At 45.2% G+C, this 15,992-nt stretch overlaps 2 protein-coding genes across 8 annotated transcripts in view; one reads left to right on the forward strand and one right to left on the reverse strand.

Annotated features, from left to right (window-relative positions):
• The window catches only part of MTOR (mechanistic target of rapamycin kinase), a 69,919-nt gene extending 61,331 nt beyond the window's left edge, over positions 1 to 8,588 (reverse strand). For 3 of the 6 annotated variants that reach the window (XM_009095633.4, XM_050982574.1, XM_018920469.3), the window contains exons 1-11: positions 8,434 to 8,588; positions 7,217 to 7,380; positions 6,735 to 6,843; positions 5,203 to 5,435; positions 4,648 to 4,848; positions 3,788 to 3,922; positions 3,095 to 3,370; positions 2,666 to 2,774; positions 1,684 to 1,870; positions 1,373 to 1,501; positions 284 to 528 (exon numbers count right to left, since the gene is read on the reverse strand). In XM_009095633.4, the coding sequence (XP_009093881.1) occupies positions 284 to 528; positions 1,373 to 1,501; positions 1,684 to 1,870; positions 2,666 to 2,774; positions 3,095 to 3,370; positions 3,788 to 3,922; positions 4,648 to 4,848; positions 5,203 to 5,435; positions 6,735 to 6,843; positions 7,217 to 7,336 (1,744 nt within the window). In that variant the 5' untranslated portion in view covers positions 7,337 to 7,380; positions 8,434 to 8,588. Of the gene's footprint in view, positions 1 to 283; positions 529 to 1,372; positions 1,502 to 1,683; positions 1,871 to 2,665; positions 2,775 to 3,094; positions 3,371 to 3,787; positions 3,923 to 4,647; positions 4,849 to 5,202; positions 5,436 to 6,734; positions 6,844 to 7,216; positions 7,381 to 7,698; positions 7,895 to 8,029; positions 8,400 to 8,433 lie in introns of those variants that run through there. The other 3 variants (XM_050982573.1, XM_018920470.3, XM_018920473.3) reach the window with 3 other exon arrangements.
• An 894-nt stretch (positions 8,589 to 9,482) lies between these two features.
• On the forward strand, positions 9,483 to 15,360 carry UBIAD1 (UbiA prenyltransferase domain containing 1). 2 transcript variants are annotated; one of them, XM_030233187.2, is made up of 3 exons: positions 9,483 to 9,743; positions 9,845 to 10,389; positions 11,711 to 15,360. In XM_030233187.2, exons 2-3 carry the CDS (start codon positions 9,873 to 9,875, stop codon positions 12,196 to 12,198), a joined length of 1,005 nt encoding a protein of 334 aa, XP_030089047.1. In that variant the 5' UTR covers positions 9,483 to 9,743; positions 9,845 to 9,872; the 3' UTR covers positions 12,199 to 15,360. The 2 variants fall into 2 exon arrangements, with proteins under 2 accessions (XP_030089047.1, XP_050838537.1); XM_050982580.1 differs by having other exon boundaries at positions 9,573 to 10,389.
• Positions 15,361 to 15,992: the final 632 nt, after the last annotated feature.

The raw sequence follows: 15,992 nt of genomic DNA on the forward strand, positions 1-15,992 counted from the left end.
TAAGCAAGCATTATTTCAACCAAAGGTACATATGCTTATAGTGGTTGGATGGAACTACTGTCAGTATGCTTCTGCTTTGTGGGATTGGTCAAAAGAGTTTTAAAGTAAGTTGTAACATTGAGTTCTTTGTCTGCTGCCTGGGATGTGAGCTGATGGCATCTTCCCATTGTCGTAAGCATGTAATGAGACTGATGCTGGAAAATAAAACAGCTCAAGACACGTTCCCAGCAGTCCTGTCCCACTGGTGATTTGTACACAGCCCCCGGCCGGCGATACATCTCACCTTCAAACTCAAAGCTACCGAGCGTGCGCAGGGCAAGGGTGATGCTCCCCACATCACTGGCCTCTGGGATGTTGGTGAGACTGGGGGAGGCCAGCTGGTGGGCAAGGCCCTTTGGCATGCCTGGATGTCGCAGAGGCTTGTGCATCAGAACAAGAGAGAGCATTTTCAGCAGCCCATCCTGGATATCCTTCTTCAGCTGTGGGATCTGACGGCTCAGGTCGTACAGCACAGCTGTTAGAGCAGGGCTGAGGGCAAGAAGCAAGAAAAAGTCATTAGAAAAGAAACAATGATGTGCATATTTCACCTTTTTGTTTATTTATGCCTTTGCCAATCAGAATATAATTGTGGGCATTTGCACATGAGAGCAACACCTGCAAGCAGAGCACAAGGTCCTTGTGTGAGCTGAGACATGAGGTGACCTTCCTGCATAAAGTGGGTGAGCAAAGTCCCAGGACTGCTGCACACATCACTACATTAGCCAGTGTTGCTGGAAAAGTGTTACAAATCTAAATGACTTCTTACACTTATGTTTTTTTAAACCAAAAAGCTACTAAATTCACTTCCAGATGACAATATACTTTAAACAGCCTTGTGCTACCTGAAAACTTTCTCCATACCTTTCCATACTAACAACTTAAGTAATTCCTCCAATAAGAACTGTCAGCTACACAGGTGAAAGAAGCCAGGAGCAAATATTCAGCACTTCAGCTCTCCTTGTCTGCCGGTTTGATATGGCACAAGTCTGCTGGCTGTCACATGCTTTCAAAAATTTCACAGGTTGCTGCCAAATGTGTTTGAATAGTGAAAAATGAAGGAGAATACTTTTGGACTAGCTGTTCTACAACAAGATTTCTTTAGTGAGACATGAATTCTCTTAAATAACAGAGATATGAATTCTCTGAAGTAATACAGACATTAACAGTTAAAACATACCATTCTTCTGAAACAGCTATAGTGATCTTCTGAAAGATCACTTATGTCAACTTAAAAGCAATAATCTTCCTTATCAATCTGAAAACGTTTAAGATCTCACTCTGAATGGCTGACAATGCCATCCTGCAGCTAACAGCAAAACAGATTTATGCTTACCTCAGGCCCACAGCCAGCATAGGTTCCAAAAGCTCTTTGATGTCCTGCTGGATACTGGGTCCCATGGCTCGTGCCAGCATACTAATGCAGGTGAAAACTGTAGCATCAACCTGCACAGACTTCTGTCTCCTGGAAAAGGACCACAAAATTACAAGGAGCTGCAACTTTTCAAACATCTTTCTTCATCCTCCTTCTGTGTGAACAGTCTTACAGAAACACTTCTGATTTTAATACAAGAATTTGATCCACATTATAAAAATTCTATAAAGAGCAAGTGTTTCCATTTCTTCCTCTAACTTCCACATACTTACTTGTGGGCAAAGTCCTTTGGGGGAAGAGCTGCTTTTATGATTTCAAGGACTTTTGGTAGGTAAGCTTGAAACTCAGACCTCACTGCCACAGAAAGCAAACCCAAGGCCTGGAAGGCTGCTGTTCGCTCCTTCTCCTTCTTCACACAACTGAGAACATGATTCATGGTGTCTGGAAGATACTGATCAGCTGCCCACAAGAGAAAACAATACAGATATTAGAACTCACTTAGGTTTATACAGCTGCGTAACATTTCCAACTAAACCTTTACAAGTGTTAAAATAGAAAACAGACATAGTAATATTAAATTTGCTGACATGATCAGTGGCAAATATGTCACCATATAATCAACTTTTCAAACTACAGAAGACTTTGTTTTTAAAAAGAAAAATCAAAAGAGCTATAAAACACCACCACTGCAACAGGTTTTATACACATAAGATAGTGATAGTTTCATAGTGATTAATTGGAGATTTGGAATAATTAACACAAAAATTGTTCCAACTCACTAAGAGCAGCTTGGTGACTTGCCTCCAACTCTGATACTCTCCTAAACTTGCTTGATAAATCAACTAAACTGCTTTAAATAAAGCTGGCAGTTATTTCCTAGCACATGCAACAGAGAAAAAGGAAGAGAACTCTAATACTATTTGGCATATACTGAGTCAGAGCATGAGAGAATTTTCCTCTAACTCTAACATATTGAGGAGAAAACAGAAAAAGGAGGGTTTTATGTCTTATGGTATTGATCACCAAATTCTGAAAATAGATTTCAATCTATTTTCTTCATCAGAGCAACATTTTGGCATCAGCTATCAAGTCACACTTATTCAGAACAAAAGACTGTCTTTCCACAGAGGAATGGGCTCATCAGACAAGCACCACATTTGGTGTGCTGCACAAGTTCATCTGGACCAAAGAAATGTGGATAACTTCCAGTCCAAAATCAGCAATATTTCTAATATCCACCATTCATCTTGTCACCTGTGAATGCTGAAGGACGGAAAGCAGCCAGTCGTGGTAGCAGATTGAGAACTGTCATCTGGATCAAAGAATTTTTGCTGGTTCTGCACTTGAGAACCCACTGGCAGACCTGGAAGGAAATAGATTAGGCTTTAAAGGATGGCCATTGGCAGTAACACACACATGTTTATCACCTGTGTGCTTTCAGGCATTCTACTGACATTTGGCCTCAGAGTCCCTCAAAGAAAAGGATAATCAAGACTGCTTCCAAAGGAAATAAATCATTTGCCCTAAGACAGACAGTGACAAAGCCACATGTAAATATTGAGTTTTGAAGGCTCAGTTCAATACCAGCTGGTATTGCCTGCTAAGTAAAAACATAGAGTACAATTCCTCTGCAAGAACAGATGTTGAGAATGTTGGGAGACAAGTTGAAGAACTAATACATACTTGATCAAACTTCTCTTCCATTAGATCCCTGCAGCATCGACTTTCTACCAGAGTAGATTTTACTGGGACAGGTGAGGTTGCAAAACCCATAATTCCTTGGTGAGCACTGTACCCCAGGAGACCAGCCAAGGCATTTGACTGAGAGGGCTGAAGAGACTGAAAGCTTGTGAAGGGAGTGATGTGGCGAGGCTTGGTACTGAAGCCCATGAGGTCTTTGCAGTACTTGTCATGCACAAGCTGCTGCTGAGTGATCTCCTCCATCTCCTCTCTAAGGCGCTGGACAAAGTAGAGAAACATTAAAAAATAAAAAGTAACTAAGATACTCTCAGTACAGTATTACCCAAATCTCCTGAATAGCATCCTGTATACTCAATATTCAAATGGCTGTAACTGAGTAAAATCCAGCAAAAATATTTGAGTTTCTAACATGCAGGAGAGTCCTCATCCCATAGAAAAAAATATTTTTCATTGTATTTAATCAAGCTAATAGACTTTCCATTGGAGCTTATTACCTCCTCAGCCCAAACTTGTCCCTTTTTATTTCTCTAATACACTTTAATACTCGATTCCATGCTCAGATGAGTCTTCAACCCAACAACCCCACTGCAACACTATGGGATATTTCCACAGACTGCAGAGTTGCTATACAGTCTCAACCAATGCCCGTAATTGCCACCTTGCTCCTTTGCTCACCTCTCCCTCCATACTGCTGATTCTCACTAGCTCATTGAGGATCAGTAAGGCACCGTGGATTCGGTCATCACGATTCATTCCTTTCTCTTTGGCCAAAGTCTCATCAAAGCCCTTCTCAGCCTCTTCATATGTATGCTTGGGGGAAATAGAAAAAAATCTCAGGGACACTGCAGAAACAAAGTCTGTGGAAATGAAGTAGTACTGCCAGTCAAGAGTTAGTGACATTCTGAACCTTCCAAGAGTAGCCACAAACCTCAACTGAGTAATAAAAGAAGCATAAGGCAATACAATTCTGATTCACCCAAAAGCTGTGGACTCTGCTGCAGAGCATTTTCAGCAGCACTAATCAAACTGCATGGTATCAGCTCCATCACTATCTGCAGCACTTACTTGATTACAAGAAATCCAAATTCATAACATCTGACTGCACTGCCCAAAACTTACTTAATATCACCAAGCTTGAATTCCTGTGACAATGGCAGCAAAGCAAAGGTTCAAGCAAAAGAATTCTTATCTTTCACACTTATGTTTTATCTACACTAATAAAACCCTCTACTAGTAAGAGATGAAACTAGATAATTGCATGGCTATAAAACTAGGTCAAGTTCAACAGCTGAAGATGAGGTTCAGATAGACCAATGTAATCTTGAAAGAGTTAAATCTTGCTTACTTTTGCAGCAGTAGGCTGAAGGAGCTACTCACTTTGGAAGCCATTATATTTTCAACCCTTTCAAGGAGAGGCAGTTTTTTAGCTGACAGAGGTGACAGGTTCTTAGCTTAGCCAGCTCTTCTGAAAACTGGCACTTCAACATCTGTGTTGCATTATAAGGGGCTACTTCAAAACAAAGTTATTTTCTTACTCTGTACCACTGGGGCTTCTGCATCTCTTTTGGCTCCCGTTGCGTGGTGAGGATAAGGCAGGCTCTTAAGGCAGAGACAGCTCCCTCTCGGATGGCCTGCTTGGGATCCCACACAGCCACAAATATATTGTCAAAGAATGGCTGCACTTGTTGGAAGAAGAAGGTAGGCACGCTGATTGCCAGCTCCCGCAAGACAAGGACCTGGATGTGGGGAGGGAAACAGTAACAATCTGAAAGATGAGCACACAGAGACAAACCTCATCACTTTTACAGTGTAGTACCATTTGTTTAGACTGTGGATGTCTGTGAGCTGTTTCCAACCCCACACTCTGATAATTCCTAGTATAACAGTGTCTTGTCTTCATTAGTCACTGGGCTAATGGAGAAGCAATGAAGCAGCACGCTGTCTGCCCAGGAGAGCATTACAGATTCTCAGACATGGACTGGCAACCATTCCCACCCTGACCAAAGCTTTTCTGCAGACTTCTGTGAATATTTCCTACCACTGTTCCCTAATCCCAACTATTTCATGACAACAAAAAAGGCGTCACTTACAGCTGCATGTCTACGACCTTCGTTCCTGTCAGCTCCCAGCCACTCCAGAGCTCGTTTCACCTCAAACTCCACATACTCAGCTGTGAAGGTGTCACCAGCCATTGCAAGCCTCCCAATAGCCTTGGAAGCCATCTCCATCACAACAGGGTCATTGGATGGCAGGAGGTTCCTCAGGTAGTTGGCAAACCTGCCGATACGGGTGGCATTACCTCCTTCAACACCGATAAGACTTGCTGCAGAGAAAGGGAGCAATGCTGCAGTTTTCATGTGCTGCAGTTCTCCCCAAGAGTCAGTGAGACAGACAGTAGGGAACCCCTGGATGACAGCTAGTATTCCCTACACGTTCCTTAAAGATTCCCACTAAGCCCCCCTAAACTACAAATCCACAGGGAGAAAAAAAAAATCAAGCACAGGAAGGGCCATCATTCTTTTGAGCCTGAACTCTTAAAATGAGTGGGAAATGCATCTGGTAGCCTCATAAATTTTCCGTAATTTCAGTTTTAGAAGAGGAAAAAAATAATTCACCCTGGGATCACAGACCCTTTCCTAATAGAAAGACATCCATCTGCATGCAACTACTACAGCTAGTCCCCCTCACAAGAAAAGTCAAAGACTGAACAGACCAAGGAAATGCTCCCCTCCTCAGTCCTAGAGACAGTCTCTCCTGGAGAGGGTGGAGGAAATTCAGCAGACACCAGCATGGCAGAAGCTTTCACTGCCAGTGCCTGAGTTGTACTTGTTTTGTAGATAGAGGCCATAAGTGTCCAGGGCTGTCAAACTGTCACCTTTCAACATCACAAAGCACCTTGAATGTGATGCTGTCAGCTTAAGACCTGATGTTATCAATAAAGATTTCTCTGAGGGATTTACACTGCCTTCAAACACATTGGGACTGGATGATTTTTATGTCTATGAGCCTAAACCATAAACATCTCTTTGGCTATTTAAGAAGTAACTGCTACAATACCAGTTACTTGTCTGGAAGGCAAAGTATTTATGCAAGCTGACTTCCCCAAGAGTGGGGATTCAGGCAGCTCTGCAATCTCAGAGAGCACACAGCCAGAGCTGCTAATGGAGAGGGTGATCAGAATCAAAGCAGAAACTCTGTGAGCCCCTCTTGGGGATGGAAGTTGCTGTTATGGAGCCAGATAAATTTAAATAACAAGAATCAATCTCTCCAGATGGAAGAGAGTTGAGAAAGTCAGCCTGCCCTGAAACATATAAAGGGGCAGCACAAAGCGCTCTCAGCTGAGCTCCAGAACAGAATTTTCATGTGCTCAGCATTCACATTTGATGCTCCACTCCCAGAAGAGCTCAGGGCCCATTAAGTACCAGGTTTCCAGCCACTCTCAGTAGCTCCCATGCTGACACTTCACGCAGATTTTCAGAGCCAGCAACTAGAACACACCCAGTATCCTGAGCTGTCAGACATCTGGCCCCAACTATAAAAGCTCATTCCTTTTGAAAATCTGTCCCTAAAGGTGGTTGCAGGAAGAGAAAACTCAGCAGAAGCATTATGCACTTTCACTTACCTATAGCCAGAATGCCACCCTTCCTTTCATTTGCATCAGAGCTAGAGACCAGCTCAAATATGTGATGGTTCAGCTGATCATAAAACCTGGTAGATTCTTCCTGACTCATCTGTAAAAGCAAAAAGTTCAAATCAGCTTTCAGCTTTCTCTCTCTCTCCCTCCTGCTCCAAAACCTCCATAATGAAAATGCTTCTTATGCCACTTAAACAGAAAGAAATTAAATCAACCATATGTTACAAGCTCAAAATAGTTTCTCTTATTTGTGACCTATATGCAGCAAGTTTACTTATTCTGGTACTTGACCACCCATTTGCGTCACCAGCTTGCTCACCTCTCCAACATGCCAGGGGGCAAAGATAAACTCCCATCTCCTCCCTAAGACCAGTTTCCATATTCCAAAAGTCTCCATTGCCAAGGCACCAGCCCATTCCTCTACATTCACACGATACACAAGGATGATTAATGCCACTGGGAGCACTCACCTCACGCAGCTCCATGGTGACATAGTGCTGCAAGTCCTTGGCAGCTTTGGCCCTTGTCTCTTCGCTGCGACTCTTCAAGCCATTGGCAAACTGCTGGAGAATGGACACAGTACCCGACATGGTGGCAGTATGCTAGGGCTCAGGGGCATCAAGTCCTGTAAATTCTTCAGAGACACACATCTTTTACTGCTTGAACTGAAATCTCCGAGCTTCTTTCTTAAGGCTGTCCCTCCTGACTGTTCCCAAAAGACCCATAAAGATGCTGCGTTGGTAGACCATAAAATTACAAGCAATGACTATATTCCTTAGGCATTACACTCCATGATAAAACTGTATCACCACATACCACGACCCCCAGCCTATTTGCTCTCTAGCTCCCAAATACATCGCAGTAGGCCAGGTCCCCTAGGGTGATCCAATCCTAAATCAATGGTAATGCAACAGTTGAAAAACAGCAGGGTGAAACTAGAGTTTGCAATTACCTATAATAAGTAAGCACAACCATTCCCAGGATTATATCACTATCATATGCCCTCCCTGAACACTTTCATCCAAGTTTCTTCACAGAAATCTCAGTGTTACACCAACACAAGGAAGACTCAGCACTGGCAAGTGTTACATCCTCCAGTAGATATTTAGAGATGGGAAGTCCAGTTATAGCAACGCCAGTCATTGCAACACGGGGTTTCCTAGCATAACACATAAACAAACTTTCTCAGGAGCCTTTCTTTACGTCGAGAACATTTCAGATGCTTGACACCCCCCCCCCCCGCCCCGATATTCAGATTATGTAAGACCAAACCAAGCACTAACACCAGAACTTCAACTGCTTCTCCCCAAATATTCCACACGCGGTCACAGACATCCAGCGGGACCATGGGCGAGGTGGCTGCTGGCAGCAGCCCAGCAGAGGCTCCCCGGATCACAGAGCAGCGGCGGGGTTGCTGCTGCCCATCAACCCAGGCCGGAGGCAGTTCCCGGGATTCCCTCAGGGCCACAGAGCCCAGCGGGCAGGACCCGGCAGGCCCGGGTGCGGGGGGAGCCCCGCAGGCCGAGAGTGAGGGAGGGATGAGGCGGGGCAAGGCGAGCACGGCCGGCGGGGCCGCAGGCGGCGGGGCCGCGCGGCCGGGCGCTCGGGCAGGTCGGGCCGGGCAGGAAGCGGGAGGTGAGGGGAAGGGGAGCCGATGATGATGAGAGGCACCGCCGCTCTCACTCACCCGCCGCCGCCTCCCCTACTCCGGGCCCCGGGCCCCGGGCCCCGTGCCTGCCCCGCCGCCGCGCCTGCAGCGCCAGCGAGCCGCGGCTGGCCAATAGGATCCCGGGAACGCCGTGATCGGCATCACATCTGGCTAATAGAAAAAGGGAACGGGGGAAGAAGCGCTCAAAGCTCCGCCTCTTCCCCAAGGAACCGCAAGGGCAGTCGCCGTTTGACCAATCATCAAGGCAATAGTGACTGAGTGGCAGTGCATCTAACCAATAGAATGGCTGGGTTTACTCTGTAGGCCCACCCTGCCGATGCCGGCTTCCGCCCTTCCGTGAGGTGCCGGCTATGGCCGGGCTACAGCATGGGTAGATAGAGTAGAACAAGCGGCATCATCTGCTTGCGCTCGTGGGAAGCGCTTGGCACTGTTCCGCATGACATCCTGGTCTCTAAACTGGAGAGACGTGGATTTGATGGATAGACCACTCGTTGGATAAAGAACTGGCGGGATAGCCGCACGTAAAGTGTTGCGGTCAGCGGCGCATTGTCCACATCGAGACCAGGGACGAGCAGTGTCCCTCAGGGGTGGTACAGGGGCTGATAATATTCACCAGCTTTGTCGGCCACAATGGGATTGAGGCACCCTCAGCAAGTGACACCGAGCTGTGTGGTGCTGTTGTGGAAGAAGAGAAGGTTGTGTGGAGATCTCAGAGCAGCCTTTCAGTATCTGGAGGGGCATACAAGGAGGAACTCTTAACCAGAACAAGGGGGAAATGGGTTCAGACTAAAAGAGAAGAAATTTAGGAAAATGTTTGGGGAGATCCTGGCATAAGTTGCCCAGAGAAGCTGTAGCTGCCCCATCCATGGAAGTGTCCAAGGCCGTGTAGGACGGGGCCTGGAGCAGCCTGGGCCAGCGGAAGGTGTTCCTGCCATGGCAGGGGCTGACACCAGATGAGCTTTAAGGCTTTAAGGTCCTTCCCAGCGCAAGGCACGCTGCGGGTGTGAGCTCGGAGTGCGCCCTGCGCATGCGCAGAGTGAGCAGGGCGCTGCCGTACCCGCTGTGCTCCTCTGAAATGTGTCCGGCCGTGCCCGTGACAGCAGCAGAGGCGGCTGTGTCTGCGCCGGGCTTCGGGCGCTCCGTGGCGGCTCTGACATGAACCGTGGTGCTGGCGCGTGCTGCGGGGTGAGCCCCTCGCCGCCGCGCATGACGCCGTGGGCCGCTTCATTTTCCTTTTAATTTGTACAGCGGGAGGTACCGGCAGGTGCGGAACTCTTCGCCCAAGGCCGCGGGAGTGGCGAGGCCGGGCAGGCTGGCGGTCCTGTAGGGTGGGTAATGGCGGCGCCCTGGCATCTCCCGCAGGCCGCCATAGCGGCGGCGCCCCTCGCTCCCCCCGGGCCCCGCTAACGCGCGGCCCTTCCCCTTCTAGGTGCTGCTGCTGCGAGAGCGGGGCGAGCATGGGACCAGCAGACCTGGTGCAGAAGATCAGTATCAGCGCCGAGAGCCCCCGCGGGAGCGAGAGCAGCGGCACGGCGTTGGCGGGCGCTGACGGGGCCGCCCCCGGCAGCTGGAGACACAAGTGCGCGGCCTATGTGCTGGCGCTCCGGCCCTGGAGCTTCAGCGCCTCGCTGACCCCCGTGGCGCTGGGCAGCGCCCTGGCGTACCGGGCCGAGGGAGCGCTCGACCCGGGGCTGCTGGTGGGAAGCGCCGTGACCGTCCTGGCTGTGCACGGGGCCGGCAACTTGGTGAATACCTATTACGACTTTTCCAAAGGCATCGATCACAAGAAGAGTGATGACAGGACATTGGTGGACCAGATTTTGGAGCCGCAGGATGTAGTCCGGTTTGGAGTCTTTCTCTACACCGTGGGCTGTATCTGCGCTGCTGGGCTCTATGCTGTGTCGACGCTGAAGCTGGAGCACCTGGCCCTGATTTACTTTGGAGGACTTTCCAGCTCCTTCCTTTATACCGGAGGTAAGTGCTGCATCCCATTTCTTGGGAATCTGAATGCAGAAGTGATAAAATCAGCTGAGTTGTCAAGAGGTTTCTAGGAGACACACATGATCTATCTAGTGCACTGCATTAAAATATTTATGGTGTTTCCTGAAGTATTGGTACATAAACTTGTATTCCTTGCAATTGAATGTTGTGGGAAGAGTCATACTAAGATCTTTAGTTGGATAGTGGTGTTGAGGCGTTATTGTTTACATACATGGCTTTTGATGCTTATCAGAGCTGTTGCTGAATCTTTTTGTGAAGTTTATCTCATATCCTTTAGCAGTGTAGCTAAGGGCATGTTTTCTTTCCTTTGGTGGGAATGTTACTTTGTTTTGGAATGTTTTGTTGTTATTCTTTAGATGGAGCTTCACTGTGAATGCTTTACAGTTTGTGATTCTTCTTAATATGACAGGGATATTTTAGTGTCTTCCTGTGTTGGATAGATACAAACATCATTAGGAGGAGAAGAAAAAGCAACTTTAGTTTCTAACTGTCAGACATTGAGATATGTGTGTTTCCCTGAAAGCATCTTGTCAGCTTTGCATTTCGTTCTGAACGTTTTCTGTATTTCTTCAGGATCAGGTTCTAGTATGCATGATCACACTGAAAAGTACCTTATTTCTATAGGTTTCTGCAGACAGCTATATCTAGGTGGGTATTTAAACCTGGCCTGTTTTATTTGCTTTGCCCCCAGATGAAGGCAGGAATGATGCATCTGACTCCAAGTTCTCAGAAGGCAAATTTATTACTTTAAAATATTATATTATATTAAAGAATATTATACTAAACCATACTAACTAAAGACTACAGAAAGGACAGTTACAGAATGCTGAAAAGATAATATTGAAAACTCGTGACTCTTTCCAGAGCCCTGACACAGCTTGGCCTGGATTGGCCAAAGAGTGAAAACAACTCACAGCAGAATCCAATAAAACAGTCACCTGTGGGTAAACAATCTCCAAACACATTCCACACAGGAGAAGCAAATGAAAATAAGAATTATTTTCCTTTTTCTCTGAGGCCTCTCAGCTTCCTAGGAGAAAAATCCTGGGCAAAGGGATTATTTCAGAGAATGTGAATGCCACATTGGCCCTTAGTTTTTGTTACATTGTTTGTCTGGAGAAATTCTTATCTTAAAAAAGAAGAAAGAAATAACATGTTTCTTGTCCATAGCTGCATGTGCTTTGGTTGTTTTGTAACATTCCTAAGAGAAAGACTGAACTGTTATGTCATCCATTCTCTTTTGTCATTTGAATTCTTTAAAAATGCTTGATTTTATTCTTGTGTCTTGCCACAGGAATTGGATTTAAGTACGTTGCCCTTGGCGATGTGGTGATCCTGATCACCTTTGGGCCCCTGGCTGTGGTGTTTGCCCATGCAGTGCAGGTTGGTTACCTGTCTCTGACCCCCCTGCTCTATGCTGTCCCTCTGGCCCTCAGCACTGAGGCCATCCTGCACAGCAACAACACCCGGGACATGGAGTCAGACCGGCAGGCTGGAATTGTCACCTTGGCCATCCTCATCGGCCCCACCTTCTCCTACATCCTCTACACTGTGCTGCTCTTCCTGCCCTACCTGATTTTCTGTGTGCTGGCCACACGCTACACCATCAGCATGGCACTGCCCCTGCTCACCATCCCCATGGCATTCTCACTGGAAAGACAGTTCCGGAGTCAGAACTTCAGCAAAATTCCTCAGCGGACAGCCAAACTCAATCTGCTGCTGGGCCTTTTCTATGTTTTTGGCATTACATTGGCACCAGCTGGTGCTCTGCCCAAACTGTGAAAAGAGCTGTAGGGTCAGGCCTCATAAATCACTATTCATGCCAATTACCAGTGGATGTTATGAATAAATGGCCCATTATGGACAGTGAGAAGAATGGAAAGACCACCTTGCACTGTTGATAGTGAATGTTATGATTTCTGGCCTTGGGTAGCTTATACAACACAGCTTATACTTTCAAAAAAGTGATTTCTCAGTTCTTCAGAAGGGGAGAACTGTGGGGCTTTGCTCTGAGGAACAAGCTGACATAAGGTCAAGGAAATGTTTAAAGAGCCTCATCCTTCTGCCACCTAACTTTTTCACTGTCAGTTCAATGAAAGCTAGAGCCTCAAAACACACTCTCCATTCACTTCACAAGCACAATGATTTCTCTTATCACTTCTATAGTGGTGAAGGAGTCCAGTGGCTCCCATATGGGAATCAGAAAACACTGCCAAATGTTTAGTATCACAACGTAGGTGCCATTAATTCACTCTCTTGTAAGTGTGTTTCATCTTCACCTGTAGTATGTTTTAAGTTTTGTTTTGCTTTTCCTAGCCAAATTTTGAGCTTTTATTTCCAAGCCCCCTGAAATGCACTAGATACTGATTCATGAACTATTGCTTCTGCTTGTCCCATATAGTCTAGAAATGTCAAAGTCATAAATCTCTGTGGGTTGTAGTGCTGAAATGGAGCACAAATAGCCCACTGCACAAACTTTAGGTCAAAACCAGTAAATCTGTATTCTGCTACAAAAGCTGAAGCTGTAAATGCAAACCATGCAACTGGAAAGCCCTTGATGGGTAGAAAAGCAAATGGTTTCCATTTTTGTATTTGCTTAGAATTTACTTTCTGAAATGACAGTTTTTAAGTTAGGGAGAGCTGAGAGAGTGCCAAATTTCTCTGAATAGCTATGGATTAATGGATATATAGGTGGAAAACAAATTCTTGATTTTAAAAAAGCTTTTTTGTTCAATTAGTTTGTTTATTTAGATTATTATTCACAGTATTATAGTGAAATGTCTTATTATAAGAAGCCCAGTTCACCAAAGAAGAAAGATATAGTGTTGGAAAAACCAAATCTGGATTATTGCATTGGCTCTGCATAAAAATTAGGACTGGAAATTGGAATAAACCAATTTTGTTAATTGGTTTATTCTAGAGTTTGTGTCACTGAATCACAATTAAGTGATCTCTGAAGGGAAGTTCCCCACTTTATACCTTATAGCATTGCTTTGTTTTCTCCTTGCCACTTGCTGTTCATGTGGCCCTTTGGAGAGCTGATTGTCTCAGCAGCTATGCAGCTGTGTTAAAAACATGCCAAACATAATGGGGAAAATACGTGCCTTCCAGTGCAAAGATGAATTTGATCCATAGCATATTACTTAGTGGCAACTGAATTCTCTTCTGTGTTACTTAGTACCTGTACACAGGTTTTCCTGGAAAGCTTTGCAGGAGCTGTGATAAGCTCAGAGGAACTGATGCAGGTGTTGAGCTAGAGCTCCAGGTGCCAGGTCACAGCCTTGCTTTTGAACAAGTGTGTGTGTGGGAACCCCTTTACACACGAGCAATAAACTAGCAATAAACTCACGTGGAGTTACCCTGCATCTGGCATAGGTAAGCTATGCCCTCATGGTGTAAATCTGAAAGAGCCAAGTGTCCCATTAGTGGGTTGTCCTGCCAGCAGTAAAGCTGAGTTGGTGGTACCAGAGTACAAGGTACAGCTCTTTAGACACTGGTTTGATGGCTTCACGTTATCCACTGTTACCCAGCAGTTATATCTGAGCTGAAGTTAATGGAGAGGAGTCTTTGCAGGCCTATTTAATGAGCCACAGTTTCATCTTTTTTTTATTAAAATGGGCAAATGATCTCTCTGATCTGGCACTGGACAAGAAGAGATGGACTTCAGCAGCTGCTTGCTACAGCAAAATACTTGTTAGGATTAAAAACACAAGGACAAAATGCACGAGTTCAGTTTGGATGGAGGGAGATCCAGAAGGTTTTGGAAACTATTCAATGCAGATATACACAACAAGTTTCTGCTGTTGCTTCTTTGTGGACCTACAGAATAAAGAAGAGCCTAGCTCCAATATCCATTTCACATTTCTGCAAACCAAAAGCTTTTGGTAGAGATGAGTAAGGGCTGAGCTGACAAATCTGTTAACCTTGCACTTGGGGATATACAAGTTTATTGGGTTAATCCTGCCCTTTGTAGCAGCTGTGTGCTTCATTTTAGGATAGCTTGGTTTTTAATAGCTTTCCATTTCAAAGAATGGTTAGTTATCTTTTCTCTACTTTTTTTTTACAAAAACTAGAGTACTCCAGCTAAATTCCTTAAAGTAACTTGGCTTGCATCTTTGATGACTGTAATTGTAATAATGGGAAGATCATTGGAGTATGTAACTCTTACTGTATCCTGACATCCTACCCTTTCTTGGGTGGGATGTCTCCCTAGGGCTGGACAGGACCAGTGCTTTTTGTTACTAAGATGAAACAGCTCATTATTACAAAAATGTATGTGTGGAACACTTTCTGAGGTAGGGGGAATTAAAAGTATTTTAATAGTAAAACTGAGATGAAAGTTTGGTAATTTCTTACTAGCAGATGCTGGTTGCCTCCAATTCCCTCTCTTTGAAAAACAGTTTCATTCCAGGTTCTTGAGGATATTAGTAATAACTAACACATTCTTCACCTTGGTTTTGATGAAGTCATTTAACTTCTCTGTCTCAGAATACAGCTAATTTTTGCCTAACTTACAGGGTTACTCAGCTGACATCATTGTCATAAAGAGCTTTGAAAGTAAAAAGTGTTTTATCTCTGTGCTTTCCAAAAAGCTTGTTAGTACTAGAAAACATTTTAGATAGAAACTAACATAAAGGGTGACTTAACCAATGTCATTAGCCAAAATAATCTTTACCTGTAATCAATGAGTGGTTAGAGAGGTTCATTTATTGGTTTGCTTTGTGATGAAGATGCTGGGTCTCTTCCCCCACCCCACTTTTCCCTGTCCCATGCTACTTTCCCTGAATATAAACTTTAGAAACTTCTTTCAGGTCACTCTTGATGAGCTGTATTGCAGTGTGATGAATGTGCACTGGTAGATGAACTGATCTGTAGCCCATCTGTTAATGTGTTCTAAAGCACCTCCTGGCCTTTCTTCTTACCCAATAAACTGTCTGAATGTTACTCAGTTTATTATGCTATGTTTAATTATTTTGTATTACTCAAGTTGTATTTTTACACATGGATTAAAACATGGTCACAAAAAAAAGAAGGTCTTCATCTGTGTCTTGGTTTGGAAAGACAGGTGTGTGCTAAGGAAGGCAGGAGCCTCCCCTGAAATGGAAAATGTAAAACTCTCCCCTCAAAATTGTTATAAATTTGAAATTAAGGGGCTCTCAGGCAAAGATATGGGAGCATATCTTTCCTTTTTTTTTCAGGAATAACAGTTCTTAAATAGGGAAGAAAAGAAAAGGATAAAATAAACAATGCAGTAAACCAAAACAGCACTGCCAGAGCCAGAGCACAGCCTGACACCCTGTGGGTCAGGGGGCTGGCAGCAGTGCCACTGGAATTGTGGCTCAGCCCTCCTGCAGTGCCAGGGCTGGTTCTGCTGGAGCAGGGATCCTGGAGAAGGGAGCACTCTGCCTCTGAAGGGCCAGGGGAAGAGGCAGCTGCTGCTCCTCTGGGAAATCCAGTGGAGAAGCTGTGCTGGTGTTCCAGAATCTCAGATTCTATCTGGGTAGGAATGCCTGGCTCCTCCCTCTGGGCTCCCATCTCCCACTGGGATGCTGCAGTTCTTATCAGCCATGCAGGGA

Source organism: Serinus canaria, chromosome 21 (genome assembly GCF_022539315.1).
Source record: "Serinus canaria isolate serCan28SL12 chromosome 21, serCan2020, whole genome shotgun sequence".
Lineage (NCBI taxonomy): Eukaryota > Metazoa > Chordata > Aves > Passeriformes > Fringillidae > Serinus > Serinus canaria.

What these genes read in the sequence shown, in the direction of transcription:
- UBIAD1 (XM_030233187.2), top strand. Translation starts at nt 9,873, where the DNA reads ATGGGACCAGCAGACCTGGTGCAGAAGATCAGTATCAGCGCCGAGAGC. An exon ending in CTCCTTCCTTTATACCGGAG is followed by an intron (nt 10,390 to 11,710) that starts GTAAGTGCTGCA and finishes GTCTTGCCACAG; the next exon opens with GAATTGGATTTAAGTACGTT.